Genomic DNA, 16,815 nt, shown 5'->3' on the forward strand with positions numbered 1-16,815 from the left:
TAAAGTTTTTTTTTGTATAAAAAATAAATGAAAAAACAAATATATATAAATATTTGTAAAATTCGTAGTATTATTTAAAAATATTATGTTTGAGAGGATTTAGTTGAGGTTTGATTAAATTCGGAAAAAACCGTCTTGATTTCAATGATGGGATCATATGAATTAGTCCATTAATAACACAATGTTTTATCTTTTATATTTGATCATTCTCTTACAATATAATTATATATCCATCAACACTTAGATGAGTGCTAACTTTCCCAATTTTTGCATTTCTCTTTTAAAGAAAAGATCTTGTTTGTGGTGGAACCCCTTTGTTTGATATTCTCTTCCAATAATTGCATAGTTGAACTTTTTTTTTTTTTTTTAACAAAAGCATGACTTTGAACTTTGTGACTTTGTTCTTCCTTTCTTATTCACAATCTAATAATGCCTAAGGAGACCATCCCAATAAAGTATAATCACAAACATACACAACAAAAACAGTAGGTGTTTACTAATTAATGTAGTCTTTTACAAGAAGGGTTTCGTATGAATTGTAAATTTTAAAATATTTTCATTCGATTCATTTAGTTTTGAAGTAATTTGTAGAGAGTTTGTTGCTAAACATAACAATCATTGTATTGGCGTGGTGATGACTATTACAGAATTATTGGAAACATATTATTAAGGTGTGAGCAGTATATTGAATAAGATAGCTTGATGATATTATAATATTAAAAAGAGTCTACTGATGATGATTGAAGATAATGTGAGTGACATAAGGTGGAAGATAATGTAAGGGATAATATGTCATTGTTGAGCTTGAGATGTGAGAGAAAGAGAGAGAGAAAAAGACTGAAATCTATTTTACTTCTACTTACACAAAGGCAAATCTCTTTAGCAAACAAAATAAATAATAGATGTCATGCATGAGATGAGAGAGAGAGAAAGAAATTTCACTGTTGAGATAAAACCCATTAAAAGAAACAAGTGGCAATGGTATTTAATAACTTATAATAAACGAATGCATCAATATCGATTGTATATCTATTTAATAAAATTACAAAAAACAAAAATAAAACAGAGCAACACATAAATCATACAATACACTTAGTTATTTGTAAATGTATAGGTGGGAATTGAATTATTTGGGTAGAGAGTGTGCTACTTTTGGGGAGCAAATATGGATGGGTCCCTAATTTCGCCACCAAATTAAAAATATTAGTGGGATCCAAGAAAATTATTTCTTCTCCTCCATTCTCACTCCTTTCTTTCTGCACTTGTTCTCATTTCCACCATATAATTTTGATCAACCAAAACTCAAAAAGAAAAGAAAAAAATAGTTTTTGCACAGCAAAAGAATATAAAATAAAATTATTTGATTAATAATACAAACACAAACAACACTCCAACCGCAGATATTTAGTATCCTTTTTCTCACTCTCTCTCTGTCTTTCTCTTTCACCAGATTAGAAAATTTATTAGCTTTCACTTTCTAATTATAATCTCTTTCTCTTTCTCTTTCTCTTTCTCTATGCAAAGTTGCTGGCAGTCTTACTTGTATCATCATCTTTCAGTTTACACACTGATTGTGTAATAGGGCATCAATGAATGAATGAATGAAACTCTTCATTACTTTTCATTTTGAGTCTTCCGTCACACCTCCACCATTGCTGATCGGTGAGTTTGTACCAAAGATTGTATTTTTATTCTTTTTTTTTTTATATCTGGGTTTTGCTTATTCTGTCAATTTGCTATCTGGGTTTTGCTTGCTCTGTTCATTTATTGTGTTTTGGCTTTCTGGGTTTGGTCTCTTTCGACTGTTTTTAAGTTCCCATTTCAAGTTTTTGGCTTCTTATTATTTTGAAGCACTTTTCAACATTCTAGATTGAGTATGTATGTACTTGGTTTGCTTTATTTTCTTTGCTCTATCTTTTCGGCTTCTCAGCTGTTCCATCTGTCTTTTACAAACACCACAGTGAAGCTGCTATTGTTCTTCTGTCTTTGCCATGCTTTTTTGTCTTAAAGTTTTTCATTTACTTCATTTCTTTTATTCTTTCACTTCTCTGGAGAAACAACTTGCTTCTTTGCTGTTCGAGTTTTGAGCCTAGTAGATATGTCTTTTTTTAGGCTTTTTGAATTAGATAGTATTTGTTTTACTGGTATTTTATGGACATGCTTCTCTGACACTTTGTATGTTATCTTATTAGTTTTTATTTAATCATTGTTCTGTAATCATGATTCTTCCTTGTCTGATGTGTGGCTTTTATCTAGTTTTGATTGTGTAATCAAGTGTTCATTTCTATGTTATTGGCTTGTGGTTTTCATCTTCAATCTATTGCTCATTTTTCTATTAAAAAACTTTGGAGTTGCTTCCAAGGTTTTCTTGGTCCCACTAATGATGCTTATGATGTATGAAAGTAATAATATGTTGATGTTCTGGTTTGTATTACAGAATTGGAAATTTTTATTAAGTTGAAATTTTAATAGCAATTAAATTAATAACATGTAGGAGGGCTGAGAGATGGACAAGGCCAGATTGGATTTAAGATTTCAGCACTCAGGATCATCCCAATCTGATGAATCTGTTTTAGATTTGGAAAGAAACTACTGCAATATTCCTAATCTGCCTTCATCGAGTCCATCACCGCTTCAACCTTTTGCATCATCTGGTCAGCATTCTGAGAGCAATGCAGCCTACTTCTCCTGGCCTACATTAAGTCGATTACACGATTCAGCAGAAGATAGGGTTAATTATTTTGGAAACCTCCAAAAAGGAGTTCTCCCTGAAATTCATGGACGGTTGCCAACAGGGCAGCAAGCTACCACATTGCTTGAACTGATGACTATTAGAGCGTTCCATAGCAAAATCTTACGTCGGTTTAGTCTTGGGACGGCAGTTGGGTTTCGCATTCGAAGGGGTGTTTTGACGGATATACCAGCTATTCTTGTCTTTGTTGCTCGGAAAGTTCACAGGCAATGGCTTAGCCCTGTCCAGTGTCTACCAGCTGCTCTTGAGGTGAGAAACGAACAAACTTAGATGTTGATATTTCAAACTTATTCTCTAATAGTATTTCTTTGTGGCTGACCTTGTTTTGTGTGTGATGTTAAAATGCGTTTTTATCATTTGAAGCAGGGCCCAGGAGGTGTATGGTGTGATGTAGATGTTGTGGAATTCTCTTATTATGGTGCGCCTGCTCCTACTCCTAAGGAAGAACTATATACTGAGCTTGTAGATGGCTTGAGGGGAAGTGACCCATGTATTGGTTCCGGTTCTCAGGTATCTTTCTTCTCCTAGCAATATTCATATGTTACATACTGGCAGAATGATAGGGGATGATCTGCAACTTTGTAAAAAGACATTTTATCTGTTTTCTGATTGCAAGTTAATTAAAGCATAGGCCAGGTTTGTAAATGCTGAATTTGGGATGTACCATTTGAGAATTCGATATTGATAATTCTAATAGTAAGAATGTTCTCTTGCAAATGAATTTCTAGTTTAACGTGCTTTGAGTTTGGTAATTAATAAGTGTTGTTACAGAGATAGTTCCAAAATTTATCCATTTATTTATTTAATCTTTTGGGTTTATGGAGGTAAATATAATTGAAAAAGCAACTGTAATCTACTAGAAGCCAACAATCTGCTTCAAGATTTTTATCTTTCTGGAAATCTTGTGACTTTGTTGCTGACAATGCATGATTTTGAAGACAGTCAATATGTTATTTCAGGGCTTTTGCACTCCATGTTTTGCATTCCATTTCTTGATAAACAAAAAGATGGTTAACCGGGAGATCTGTTGACGAGAAGTATTAAAATATCATCCTTTATTAGAACGTACATACAGCTTAAGAAAGAGTAAACCTTTTAAAAGGGTGTAAACCTTTTAAAAGGGCTGTATATTAACTATGTCTTGAATGTCAAAATTTATGTTCATAATTTCCTGTTGTTGAAGCCTTGAGGGCATGAATATAGATCCTTGAAATGGGAATCACTGCTTTTAAATTTACCATCAGTAATTGAAATTTATTCTTATAAACCATAATTCAACATTTTTCTGGTGGTGGGAAAGCAAAAGGCATCCAGGCTTAAATAAAGACATATCTTTGAATATTTGGAATAACTCGATGTTATTCACAAAATGTTTTATATGATTGATTTATTCCCAGTAAAACTGGTCGTTCAGGATTAACTAATACCATGTTTAATACGGACATATTAGTAATACTGCACTGTTTGTCATGTTGCTTGGAATTTCTCTTCTGGAACATCATGTTTATGGATAGAATATGATTTGCCTGAGTTTGTTTGTTCAATGCGAAATGGCATCCAGATTTGGGCATTGTTTAGTGTAAAGTCAGGATTCTAATTGTTTACTATGGTAGTTGGGACAACACAAGCTTTACCTATTTGTTTAATGGAAGACCTTTTTTTATGTACTTATTCCCAAACTGGTGCATTTTTTGTAAGAATTAATTGAAAGTGCTGAACATCTTCTTCTGCACTCCCGTTTGCTTGCTAATTGTATAATAATCTGGATATCTCCTGGAAGTACCCTCTTCTAGTTGCATGGCTCTAGTGGAAAGGCATGCAGCAGTGAGAGGCAACTGGAGGTCTTGTGTATTGTGGGGCTGTGCTGTTATGACATCCACACTATCATGCTATAAGCACTACTGAAAAGCCACTCTGCCATAAGATTGCTGAAACTTTGGATCTTGTTATGAAAAGTATTTGTTGTTCATGTGTTGTTTGGACATATGCCTTCTTTGGATTTTATTCATAGATTTCCATTTCTCTGATTTGCTTCTCTTAGTATGAAAGCATTAAAATTATCCTCTGGTGAATCTTATTCTATAGGTGGTTACCAGCATATTTTATGGATTTGTGTTAAAGTATCACACCATTATTTGAAGTTGTGGTTGGGTTTTATGGTAGTTAGTTTGTGAAAATTTTCCGGTGATATTGTGGTCATAATTTAACCTTACATCAAATCTTTTCTGAAGAAGTAAAAGTTATATTAGATTATGACAGCAATCATGTCTACATTACTACTTTTTTCATTTGAATTTGTTTCCCAACTTTGAAGCTGACAAGATATGGACCATCACTTAAGACTTTGAGGAAATTTTGTATCCGACTCTTTTCTATTATACAGAAGCAGCATAAATTAATGTTATCTGGAGATACCCAATAAAATTGAGAATTATGTAAACTGAAAAGAGTATACGCGCATCTAACATGCGCTCCGATCCTTGCTCATTGTCGTAGTAGCTTTTGTTAATGGTGGAAATCACCTTCTTTTTGCTTAGCTATGAAATCCCTTTATCCAATTTGGATCTGTTAGAGCTGTTCTGAGAGAATTAGCTAATTATTGTGATAGCTGTATTGTTTTCATAACTGTCAAAGCCATGCGCCCATACTGGATTCAGGATTGTAACCTCATATTTTATCGTTGAGGACCTGTCCAGATCTATGTGGGACGGCCTGTAAGAAGTATTACATCAAGTTTTAGTAGCGCAAATTGAAATCTTAAGAAACAGAAAGAGATTGTTCTGATAACCCAATGTTTGCAGTGTTGGTTTCTTAATAATATTAATTGCGTATTGGTTTGCCTGAACCCTTTTTGCCATTGCTTGTGAGCTCAATGGAGACTTGTGTATGTTTCTAAGTTCTAACTTCCATCTACCAATGCTCAGTATGGAAGTGGGACCACTTCAGAGTGGAAGTTTGCTAAGGAATGTTATAATCCTAAATATCTGGCAATGTATGTCTTGAGTCATTCATTTGATATTATATAGTTTATGTGTTCTTCAAGTATTAGATGTGATTGCTTTTGTCATACTAACATCAGCCATTAGTGTACAAAATTTAGACGAAAATAAAATTTCTTTCACTCTCCTTCAAAAGCTATGGTTATAGTTTCATGAGGGAATACAATTCTATCAATTATTTAGTAACTTCCAAAGTAAAGCATTCTTGATACGTATTTGAATTTGTAAAACTTGAAACTACTTTACATTGCATTTCCTGATTTACACAATTCAGGATTTTAGTCTTTCTTCATATGGTTAGAATCTTTCTGGTCATTTATGAAAATGTTGTCGAAGGACCTTGTTGCTTAAGAGGTTAATATCTTCATTGTCATATAAGTTTTAATGTGATACAGGTGCCGTTGACTATGTACAAGATTTTGTAATGGTTGATGAATTACTTTTCAAGTATCAAACTAACTTTTTCTGCCTGAAAATTCTATTTTATTTTAACATAAGTGGGGAAATGTCTGTACATGTCAGTGTTTGCCAGGTAAAGAACAATGCAAATTTAATGGCTTCAACCAGAGTCTCTACCTCCAAACATTTGGCAGTTAGAACTTAGATCCTGGGCTTGGATACTCACTTGCTATGCTTACGAGTACTGTGTAATGAACCCACCATTGCCAGCACTTCGGAATCATACGTATTTCTCTTTAGGAGGCGAACTGCTGTTACTTTACATTTTTGAAGCTGTCTCTGTTGTATAATATTTCCTGGTAACAAGTCTGTTCAGAGAAGGTTCAGATCTAATTGTTGATGGCGGTATCCATGGCATGTTTATTTTTGTTAGCTTGCAATCCTCTGTTGCATAAACTTTGTAGGGCTAGTTTCCTTGTCACTGTGTTTGCTGTTAAAGATGTCTTATTAGCCTTATACCAAAAAAGGTCAAAAAAATAGCTACAGTAGGGTAAATATGCAATTCCCAGTTTTGGATATTTTACCAGTATATAGTTTTGTGTTTTTTTGCCTTGTTTTTCTATTTTATCATTAATTTTTTGTTTAGGTATGGGCAGGTGTACTTTTTTCTGGAAATTTCTTCTCATGCTTTTCTTTTTTCTTTGTACTCTTTTATGGCCTAAACATAGTTTTATAAATGAGGTTTATTTATCCTATTTGGATATTAGTTTCTCCAATTTTTTTTTTTTTTTCTCTTGGAATCACACTGCTTCTCCCTTTTCTAGGTTGCTAGCCAAGAAACATATGGAACCTTGGGTGCTATTGTTAGAAGCCGGACAGGAAACCGACAGGTCGGTTTTCTTACAAATCGACATGTTGCTGTCGATTTAGACTACCCAAATCAGAAAATGTTTCATCCTTTGCCGCCCAGCCTTGGACCTGGGGTGTATCTAGGTGCCGTGGAGAGGGCAACGTCCTTCATCACAGATGATCTTTGGTATGGTATCTTTGCAGGAACAAATCCAGGTAAAGCAGTTCCAGATTATATCATCATTAATGTACTACCGACAGATCTTATGAAAAACCATCTCTGCTCCTCATTTGTCTGCTTGTTTTCAAGTCATGAATTATATCCCAGTCCTAATCCATGAAATCAAGAATTGACATTAGTTAATTTATTGGGGAAAAGAAGGAAATGAAAAAAGAATGTCAGAAACTATCAAGTAGAATGTACTTTGCACTAGGACTATAAGTAATAAATTTCAGGTTGATAGCTCAATCTGTCATTGGGAATAGAAAGAGGCCATTTTTCCTGAAGTTAAATTGATCAGGGATCAAAACAGACTTAAATCATCTGGCTGCCTATAAAAGTAACCCTGCTGATTGGAAAAAGAAAGAAATTATCCTGTTTTATAGAGGAACTTAACCCTTTTTTCTAATCCATCTACTATTAATATATTCATGACAGACTGTAATTTGGTTTATGCTACAGTGTAGCAGCAGTCATGTTGATATAAGATATTTGTGGATCCATTACTCAAATTTCAATCCCAAATAACAACCTCAAGCTTAATTGCTTCAGTAAACTTAGTCTATAAACCTACCCAAACTCAGTAACTTTTTCCTATCTAACATTGGCTAAACTTGTGTTCTTTTTTGAACTTTTTTAATTTCCTTGAGAGTGCAGAAAGAGTTGTGGACTTTTAAACTATTGGGGCTGGAATTATTCTCTTTATGGATCATTAAAACATACTAGGTTAAAGTATTTGTAGCTTAAAATTGGAAAAAAGTGAAGAGGGACATAACTTTAGGCTACCAATATAAAATTTTGAGTAAACCTTCTCTCCTTTCAATCATTGAACTTAATGCTTAATCCAAGCAGTTGTGCTAAATTTTAGGGTTTGTAATGTGCTGGCTTGGTTAATTTTGTTGTCAACTATTTCTCTCTCTCCCTCTCTCTCTTTTTTATTTTTTATTTTTTATATTTTTTATGGATGGTTTACTGAATATGACTATCTGTAATTTCATGTTTGTGCTATGCATTAAGTCCTGACCCCCACACATGCCCATTACGGTTTGGTGCCCCTGCAGAAACATTCGTCCGAGCAGATGGGGCTTTCATTCCTTTTGCAGAAGATTTTAATCTCAGCAACGTAATTACATCCATAAAAGGTGTGGGTGAGATCAATGATGTTCATAACATAGATTTGCAGTCTCCAATTAACAGTCTCATTGGCAAGCAAGTGATTAAAGTGGGAAGAAGTTCTGGCCTGACTACTGGGACAATAATGGCCTATGCTCTTGAGTATAATGATGAGAAAGGGATTTGTTTTTTCACGGATTTTCTTGTTGTGGGTGAGAACCAACAGACTTTTGACCTTGAAGGTGATAGTGGAAGTCTCATTCTCTTAAAGGGTCAGAATGCAGAGAAGCCACGGCCTGTCGGGATCATTTGGGGTGGGACAGCCAATCGGGGTCGGTTGAAACTAAAAGTTGGTCAACCTCCAGTGAATTGGACCAGCGGAGTTGATCTTGGGCGCCTTCTTGACCTCCTTGAACTTGATCTCATCACCACCAATGAAGGGTTTCAAGGTGTGTTTTTGAATCAATTAGAAACCTTTTTCATATAATATGGTGCTCTGGTTAATTATATAAAAGCAAGAATATCAAGGTATTACACATGAATGATTATCCAGTTTAGTGGTATGCATGTTCTAGAAAGTTCCCTATTGAACCAAATAAACCATTGAATGTTTATATAGTCAGCTTTGAATGGTTATACGTTTGGATGGCAGTGGCTCGTTATTTGCTAGTGGAAGAAGATCAAAGGGTTAAAACAGTTGTTTAAAATATTGCAATTCCAGTCTTCTTGCAACTTGTCATTTATATTTGCGTTTTAGATATTTTAATATTGATGTTAAAGTTGTCTGAAGATTTCTGAGGCCAAGAAAGGCTCTGAAGGCTAGTGTGTTAGTGTTAAAGGCCTGTTTTTTTGCGATCTTAGACATGTTTCTCTAATCCCCCTGTTGATTATTTCTGGGTTCTTCTGTTCAACGTAGCTGCAGTGCAAGATCAAAGAAATGCTATTGACTCTACAGTTGGGGAGTCACCCCACCCTGAACGGGTACCGGCTAAATGTGAAGAAACCTTTGAGCCTCTTAATTTAAATATCCAGCAAGTTTTGGTTGATGGTGAAACCCAGCCCCAAACATTCATCCCCACCGAATTTCATATAGATGGGATTGAAGCATCTCGCGAGGAGGAACATCAGTTCATTCCAAGTTTCACAGGTAGATCTCCGTTGCATCGAAACAACCAACAGGAAAACCTTGAGTCAAAAAGCCTCTCGGCATTGAGGAATGGTCCTGGTGAAGAGATTTATGTTTCATTACGATTAGGTGAGTCTGAGCCAAAGAGAAGAAAACACTCTGATACTTCCTTTAGTATTGAAGAACCAAAATGAAAGGGAGAGTTGCGTGATACTGCATGGTTAAATCATGGATGAGGTCAGGAGTTATTTTGTCTGTTCTGGCTTCAGATTGCTTGGGGCTTCAAGTTCTAAATTGTAAGTATCTCAGAAGTGTCAGAATCCGAATTCCTCCAAGAAATGTAGGTCAATGCCTTAAAATGGGATGAGCCATTATTCTTTGTTCTTGCATGTTTTGGGCTAAGTTTACAGTGGTAGGTTACATATGAAGTTTATACGATATTTAGTATAAAAATTGTCTAGGCAGCAGTTCCTTATGTTAAATATTTATTCGATTTGTATCACTGTGTTGAAATCGTTGTACCATAAACTCATAAAGCACTCCTGAAGTGGGAGTTGAACAGCTATCAGAAGAAAGGTAAAATGTTTAGTTTTGGCAAGGCAAAAGGGCTTTATCAATAGTACCATACCATTAAGTCTCTCTCTCTCTCTCTCTCTCTCTCTCTCTCTCTTCATGTGGAACGGTTAATACCAAGACTTTGTTCAAGTAAAGAACCAAATTCTTGTAGTCTATTTGACATCAAGCATGGTGCTAATAATATATATTTCTTTTCATGTTTCTTGCCATTTAACTTTGGTTTCAATATTGAATTAGATATGGGGTTCGCGCGTTACACAGTTATGTTTATTTAATATTTTTGGAATAGGTTGTAAATAAATTTATTCTAGCATAATAAAGTAATTAGATTGAGACATGATAATTGTTAGATTATACAAGTTTTAGAGTAAATATTACTTTTATATATGTACAGAAATTGTGTTAACAGAAAATTAATAATTATACCTTTATAATTATTAATATCAATTAATATTACGAAGAATAATTATTTGAACTTAAAATTTATATTAAGTTCAATTTCAAGTTTGATATTGACTGATTTTTTCATAGTATAGGATTCTTTCCAGCCAAAGCTTGAAAACAGACTAATTTTTATCTTTATACGTTTTTCTTGAAAATGGTTAGATTTGTGGAATGTCTATGTAATGTATTTATATAATTATTGTTAGTACTCATCCAATGTGTGAAGATGGAAGAATTAAATCAAAACTAACATGTTATGATGGAGAAAAAATTCAATCAATTAATGAGCAATACCAAAATCAAGATAAAATTGAATATAAAGAATAATACTTTTACTATAAAAAAAATAAATAAGTGCATTGTTTTTTTATAATATGAAGCAATGTTTTAAAACCCAACCCGGGGTGAAACTCGGCAAAGCTTTCGGGTTCCAGGTTGACCGGTTTAACCGGTTTGACCAAAAATTTAAAATTTAGCAAATATACCCTTAAAAATTACAGTTAAGTCTGTATAGGTTTAAAATTTATCAAACACACCCTAATTGCAAATCGATCGGCGACTGATTAGCGGCAGCGACACCCCACATGCAACCCCAATCGTCCCTTGAGCCCATTTCCATCAAAATATACCCAAGATCTGGTCGAAATAGGTTTGATTTCAGCCAGATCTCACTGACGTCAGCGTCGGCATTCCAGGCCAGATCCCATCGATTCCGGCAACAACCACCCTCCCCATCACCCCAGAATTACTCCCCTTTTCCTCCCGACCAAAACCCACCTCACCCCACCCTCGTTAGCCTCGTCAATCGCCAGAAAAATCTCATCGTTGCCACTGCTAGTTTTGTTCGATTTCCGGTCGATTTACTCACCGGAAATCAAATCTTTCACCACCATTACATTCACCAGAAATTTCTCTTCAAAAGCCCTAACATTCCGACAGTTAATTGTTCGCCGATCATCACCGAAAATCCTAGGGTATTGGGTGAATAGGAAAAAATTAAACCCGGCCCATTGAAGCTTTCGTGTCCCGGTTGAACTGGTTCAACCAGCCGGGCCGGGCTAGGTTTTAAAACATTGCTATGAAGTGGGTTTGGACGATATAAACTTTATTTTCTATTTTTCTTATAGTTGTTCAATTCCTCTAGTGCATATCCATACTCTCTTTTGTTTAGGTTTAAATAATATCTATGGCAGATTCTATGATTTGTAACATCTGGTCAATGACTTCTGCGAATTTGTCTCTTGCAGTATGTAGATCATCCAGATTGCTCTCAACTTTTTTGAAAATCTCCCTCAATTCTGGCATTCCCTGAAAAATGTCTAAACCAATTACAGAAACAATATACAATCAATTTTTATAAATATATGGAAATAGTAACATGAATGTGTAAATATAATTATTAGATGAACTCTCGACATATCAAAATTTTTTTTAATGGTTTTTATATTTCTGCAAATATGTATCATGGTTTTGCTTGAGATTTTGTAATTTAGGATACAAAAGATGTGAAACATTTATACTTTTTGGTTGCCTCGGTGGAGAATTATTGTTGTTGAGGTTGTTGTTGGTATTAGTTGCACATTCTTCTGGTTGTGATGTTTTATCAGCCATTTTGAATTAAGTTTTGGAGAGGAAATGAACAATTACAATGTATAGTATATGAAGAATGTTAAATAGGTGATTGATGTCAGAGTAATATTTATAGGAGAATAGGATATGAAAAGGTGGAATATGAACATACATCTGGTAATAAATAAACATGTCGATCGAAAAAGTGTTAACAATTATTTGGAAAAGGTAATACGAAATGTTAGTAGACTATCTGTACAATATTAAAGAAAATCGTAATAAATATTTTGTTAAGTGTGCAACATATTAGTTAGGTAGTTAATAATGGTTCGACAAGATTTTGAGTTATTATGATAAAAAAACAATGTGACTTACTAATAGTAAAATCTTATTGATACATTTTTAAGGATGCACAATAAATATTTTGTCAAGTATCAAAGTAATATTTACAGGAGAATAGGATACGAAAAGGTGGAACATGAATAGATATCTGGTAATAAATAAACGTGTCGATCGAAAAAGTGTTAATAATTATTTCAATAAGGTAATACAAAACGTTAGTAGACTATCTGTACAATATTAAAGAAAATCGTAATACATATTTTATTAAGTATGCAACATATTAGTTATGTAGTTAATAATGGTTCGACAAGATATTGAGTTATTATGATAAAGAAACAATGTGATTTATTAATAATAAAATCTTATTGCTACATTTTTAGATGATGAACAATAAATATTTTGTCAAGTATCAAAGTCAGAGATGATATGATGATGTCACAATATATTTATTAATTTTTTAATTGTGGTTCGATAATATGGTTATGAAACATGCATATAGTTCGACTTTGATCTTGTTTGATCAATAATGGTAAAAAAGTTTTTTTAAATGTGTAATAGAAATGGTTATTTCTAGTTTTTTTAATTAAGATTATAATATATTTAGATTGATGTTTGTTGTATTTGTTCAATTTTTTAACATAATGTTTGAACAATTTCTGGGGTACTGTATCACACAGTATGAAAGTTGCTCTAGGAAAATTAACAGACATCTAACAACAGATAGACACGTTGATTGAAAAAGTCTTGACAACTTATAGCAAAACTATTTGTGGTGCATTAAAGGAGAGCGCAATAAATAGTTAACAATGGTTCGACAGGCGGGTTTCCAAAATATGTTGTGATTCGGCATAGAATTCAATCTAATGAATAATGGAAGGAAATTTATTTTTATATGTTATAGGAACATTATTTAGATTTCTGTTTGTTGAACATGTTTAATTATTTGAAATTGTCATAATCATTGGTGTTTAATATTTTTATTAAATAATGTTTACGTTTTACTGATCATTTTAATCTTGTGATGAATTTTTCTTTATAAGTTATTAAATATTTGGATCAATCATTGATAATTGAGTGAGTTTTAACTTCTATTTTCAGATTAAATCTGTACATGTGCAAGAAATTATATACGAAAGTTACTAAAAATTAAATTTCATACAAACTATTTGGTAATCCACGTTACATCTATGACATGTGATATTTTCTGGTGACGTTGATCTGTCCCAATGTATACAATTTTGATTCTCCTTGTTGCAAGTCCCAAATATTTGCCTTTTTAATGAGAATTGTTGCAGTTGGAGTTAGGGACTTGAATTCTTTCCTGCAATATTCCAGTTTGTAGAAATGATTATGTAGTTTTACTAATTTCATTAGAATTTGTATACCTCTGTTGTCATGTACAGTAAGTAGAGCAATAATAGTGTGAGATATTGCTTGCATGTTATATTTTTGGCAAACTGCAATGAGTAGTTTTAATCCCATATATGTATCATGTTCGATGAAGAACAAATGTGTTCCCAGCAGTAGCAAAGCTTGTTTATTTTCTACTTCTGCAAGCATCTTCAGAATTGAAAGTCCTGCTGTTGTTATTGTTGGTAGTTTGTGTCGTTGTTTCGAAATGTCAATTCTTTGTAATATTTGTTTTATCTTTGCTTGTTTGTTAAGAAATTTGCACCTACAAATTGTACGGTAAGTAACGGTTTTGAAGCACAAGATTCATAATAGTTATAAAAAAAAAAAAAAAAAAAAAATCCATAGTTGAGAATCATAATACCATTACCTTATGATTAAGTAATTAAGGACAAATAAGTGTACCAAATATAACTCACTTAAATATGGATCCTAAAATGCATTTTGCTTTTTGTTTATTAGAAAACTATTAACAATTAAAGATGCACATGGTTCGGTAGAGTCATTTGTATGGTTAACCGTTATTGTTATAAGACTGCTATAGAACAAAAATGGTGTGAATTTCATGGAGACCACGACCATGTTACTGCCAATTGTATCACACTTCGCCTCGAGGTAGCCAAGCTGTTGAAGAGGGGACACCTCCGTGAATTTTTTACGGACAAGGGGAAAAGCACTGTGGCAAACAGAGATCGCCAAATCACTTCCCCACCATCGGCAGACGAAATGTGTGGTGTCATCAGAGGCAGATCAGAAGTAAGTGGGGTGAGTTACTCCTCAGCATGGTGCCACGCTTGAGCCACAACCAACTCTCAAATCCAACACTCTAAATCGTCGCTACAGAAAGCTACCAACTTAACTATCGAGTTCGTAGACAATAAAGCAGCAACACTCTAGAATCCCCATCATGACATGCTCGTGATTAAACTCCAGATCGTCAACATCATTGCTAGAGGGATCCTGGTAGATCTCAGCTCCTCAACCAACATCTTGTTCCTAGAAGCATTTAAGGTCATGGGGTTAGATGAATTCGGCATCAACCGTCACCCTACTCTCCTCGTAGGATTAAGCTCAGAACAGAAATACACCATTGGAGAGATTGCTTTGTCAATCTATGCCAAACGAAGCATCTACTGCTATAAAGTGATGCCGTTCAGCCTAAAGAATGCTAGCACCACCTACCAGTGACTTGTGAACAAAATGTTCTCCAACTTGCTAGGGGATTCCATGGAAGTATACATCAACGATATGCTGATGAAGTCCTTAATCGCCGAGCAACGCCTTGACCACTTTCGGTAAGCCTTCGAGGTGCTGTGAAAATACAATATGAAATTGAATCCGACCAAGTGCTTCTTCGGCATCTTATCCAGGAAGTTTCTAAGTTACATGGTGACACAATGTGGCATCAAGGCCAATCTAGATCAGATCAAGGCGGTTTTGGGCATCCCATCTCCAAGTTGGCAAAGAAATGCCACATTTTCTTTGTCGTTGTCAGGAAATCGAAGAAATTTGAATGGACTCCAGCATGCGAAGAGGCATTGATTCAACTGAAATGGTATTTAACGTCGCCTCTACTGCTTTCCAAGTCGAAGATATTGGAACGACTCTACACTTACCTGGCAGTATCTGAATTTGCTATATCTGTCGTACTGATCCGAGAGGAAGAAAGAAAGCAATTGCCAGTCTACTACACCAGCAAGTCCCTACTCGACACCCAGACTTAGTATAACCAACTTGAAAAACTGGCACTTGCCCTAATCATAGCCACACGGAAGCTACGACCATACTTTCAATACCACCCGATCATAGTCTTGGCCTCTTACCTTTTGAAAAAGATACTCCATAAGCCGGATCTCTCGGGTTGGCTCATCCAATGGTAGTTGAACTGAGTGCGTTTGATGTCTCCTTCTAACCCCGCACCGCGATCAAGTCTTAAGTGCTAGCTGACTTCATTACCAACTTCGCACTTAGCACTTCTATTCAGGCAAAGAGGGAGCTCTTATATCTGACAGATTATGCACCCTCCAAATGGATTCTATTAGTAAACGACTCAAGCAATATCAATAGTAGTAGACTAGGACTAGTGCTCATCTCCCCAGAAGGAGATACCTTGCAACAAGCCATATGGTGCGACTTCAAAGTAATCAACAATGAGGCCGAATACAAGGCGTTGATCATTGGACCCTCACTCGCTAAAGGAATGGGGGTCAAAAAGATATAAGTGAAATCCGACTCACAGTGAGTGGTGAATAAACTCCAAGGCTCCTATCAAGCATGGGACGCCAAGATGACTTCGTATCTAAACTTGGCCAAAAAGCTCCAATCATCATTCAAAGAGATCACAATCACCGAGGTCCCAAGGACCAAAAACTCCCATGCAGATGCCCTTACAAATCTTGATTCGGCCTTGAAGACCCACCACCTAACAAAAATCCCTTTGGTACACCTACAAGCATCAGCAATTGCTTTTGGTTCAGTCGAAGTCGCTCTAGTCGACGCAGACGAGTCATGGATGACACCCATCCTCTATTACCTGGAGAACAATGAACTCCCCATAGACAAGAATAAGGCACGAAGACTTAAAGCTAAAATGGCACAGCTCACCATACATGAAGGCCACCTACTTAGGAGATTGTTTTCAGGACCATATCTCAAGTGTATCACCCCCCAAAGAAGCAAAGTGTGTGCTCGCAAAACTCCATGAAGGCGAGTGCGACAATCACGGTGACTGACAGAGCCTCGCCAACAGAGCATTGACTGTCGGCTACTATTAACCCACCATGCGCTCCTACTCGGCTAAGTACGCCAATAATTGCGACAGCTACCAACATTTCGCCAAGGTATCACACCTACCTCTTGAATGACTCGACTCCTTCCTCATGCCTTAACCATTCATGAAATGGGAGATGGATATTATAGGCAAGCTACCAACTGCGCTGGGCCAAATGATGTACATGCTTGCGGTTACTAACTACTTCACAAAGTGGATAGAAGCAAAAGCCTTCACTCAAGTCAA

General features: G+C 35.1%; 1 protein-coding gene across 3 annotated transcripts; it reads left to right on the plus strand.

The window, feature by feature from the left end:
- Window positions 1-1,383: 1,383 nt before the first annotated feature.
- LOC116126522 (protein NARROW LEAF 1-like) lies at window positions 1,384-10,204 on the plus strand. 3 transcript variants are annotated; one of them, XM_031412198.1, is made up of 6 exons: window positions 1,384-1,662; window positions 2,495-3,001; window positions 3,116-3,262; window positions 6,975-7,215; window positions 8,281-8,781; window positions 9,255-10,204. In XM_031412198.1, exons 2-6 carry the CDS (start codon window positions 2,507-2,509, stop codon window positions 9,650-9,652), a joined length of 1,782 nt encoding a protein of 593 aa, XP_031268058.1. In that variant the 5' UTR covers window positions 1,384-1,662; window positions 2,495-2,506; the 3' UTR covers window positions 9,653-10,204. The 3 variants fall into 3 exon arrangements, with proteins under 3 accessions (XP_031268058.1, XP_031268056.1, XP_031268057.1); XM_031412196.1 differs by having other exon boundaries at window positions 1,388-1,662; window positions 9,249-10,204; XM_031412197.1 differs by having other exon boundaries at window positions 1,391-1,662; window positions 3,119-3,262; window positions 9,249-10,204.
- The last annotated feature ends 6,611 nt before the right edge of the window (window positions 10,205-16,815 follow it).

This window comes from Pistacia vera, unplaced genomic scaffold, assembly GCF_008641045.1.
Source record: "Pistacia vera cultivar Batoury unplaced genomic scaffold, PisVer_v2 Contig180, whole genome shotgun sequence".
Lineage (NCBI taxonomy): Eukaryota > Viridiplantae > Streptophyta > Magnoliopsida > Sapindales > Anacardiaceae > Pistacia > Pistacia vera.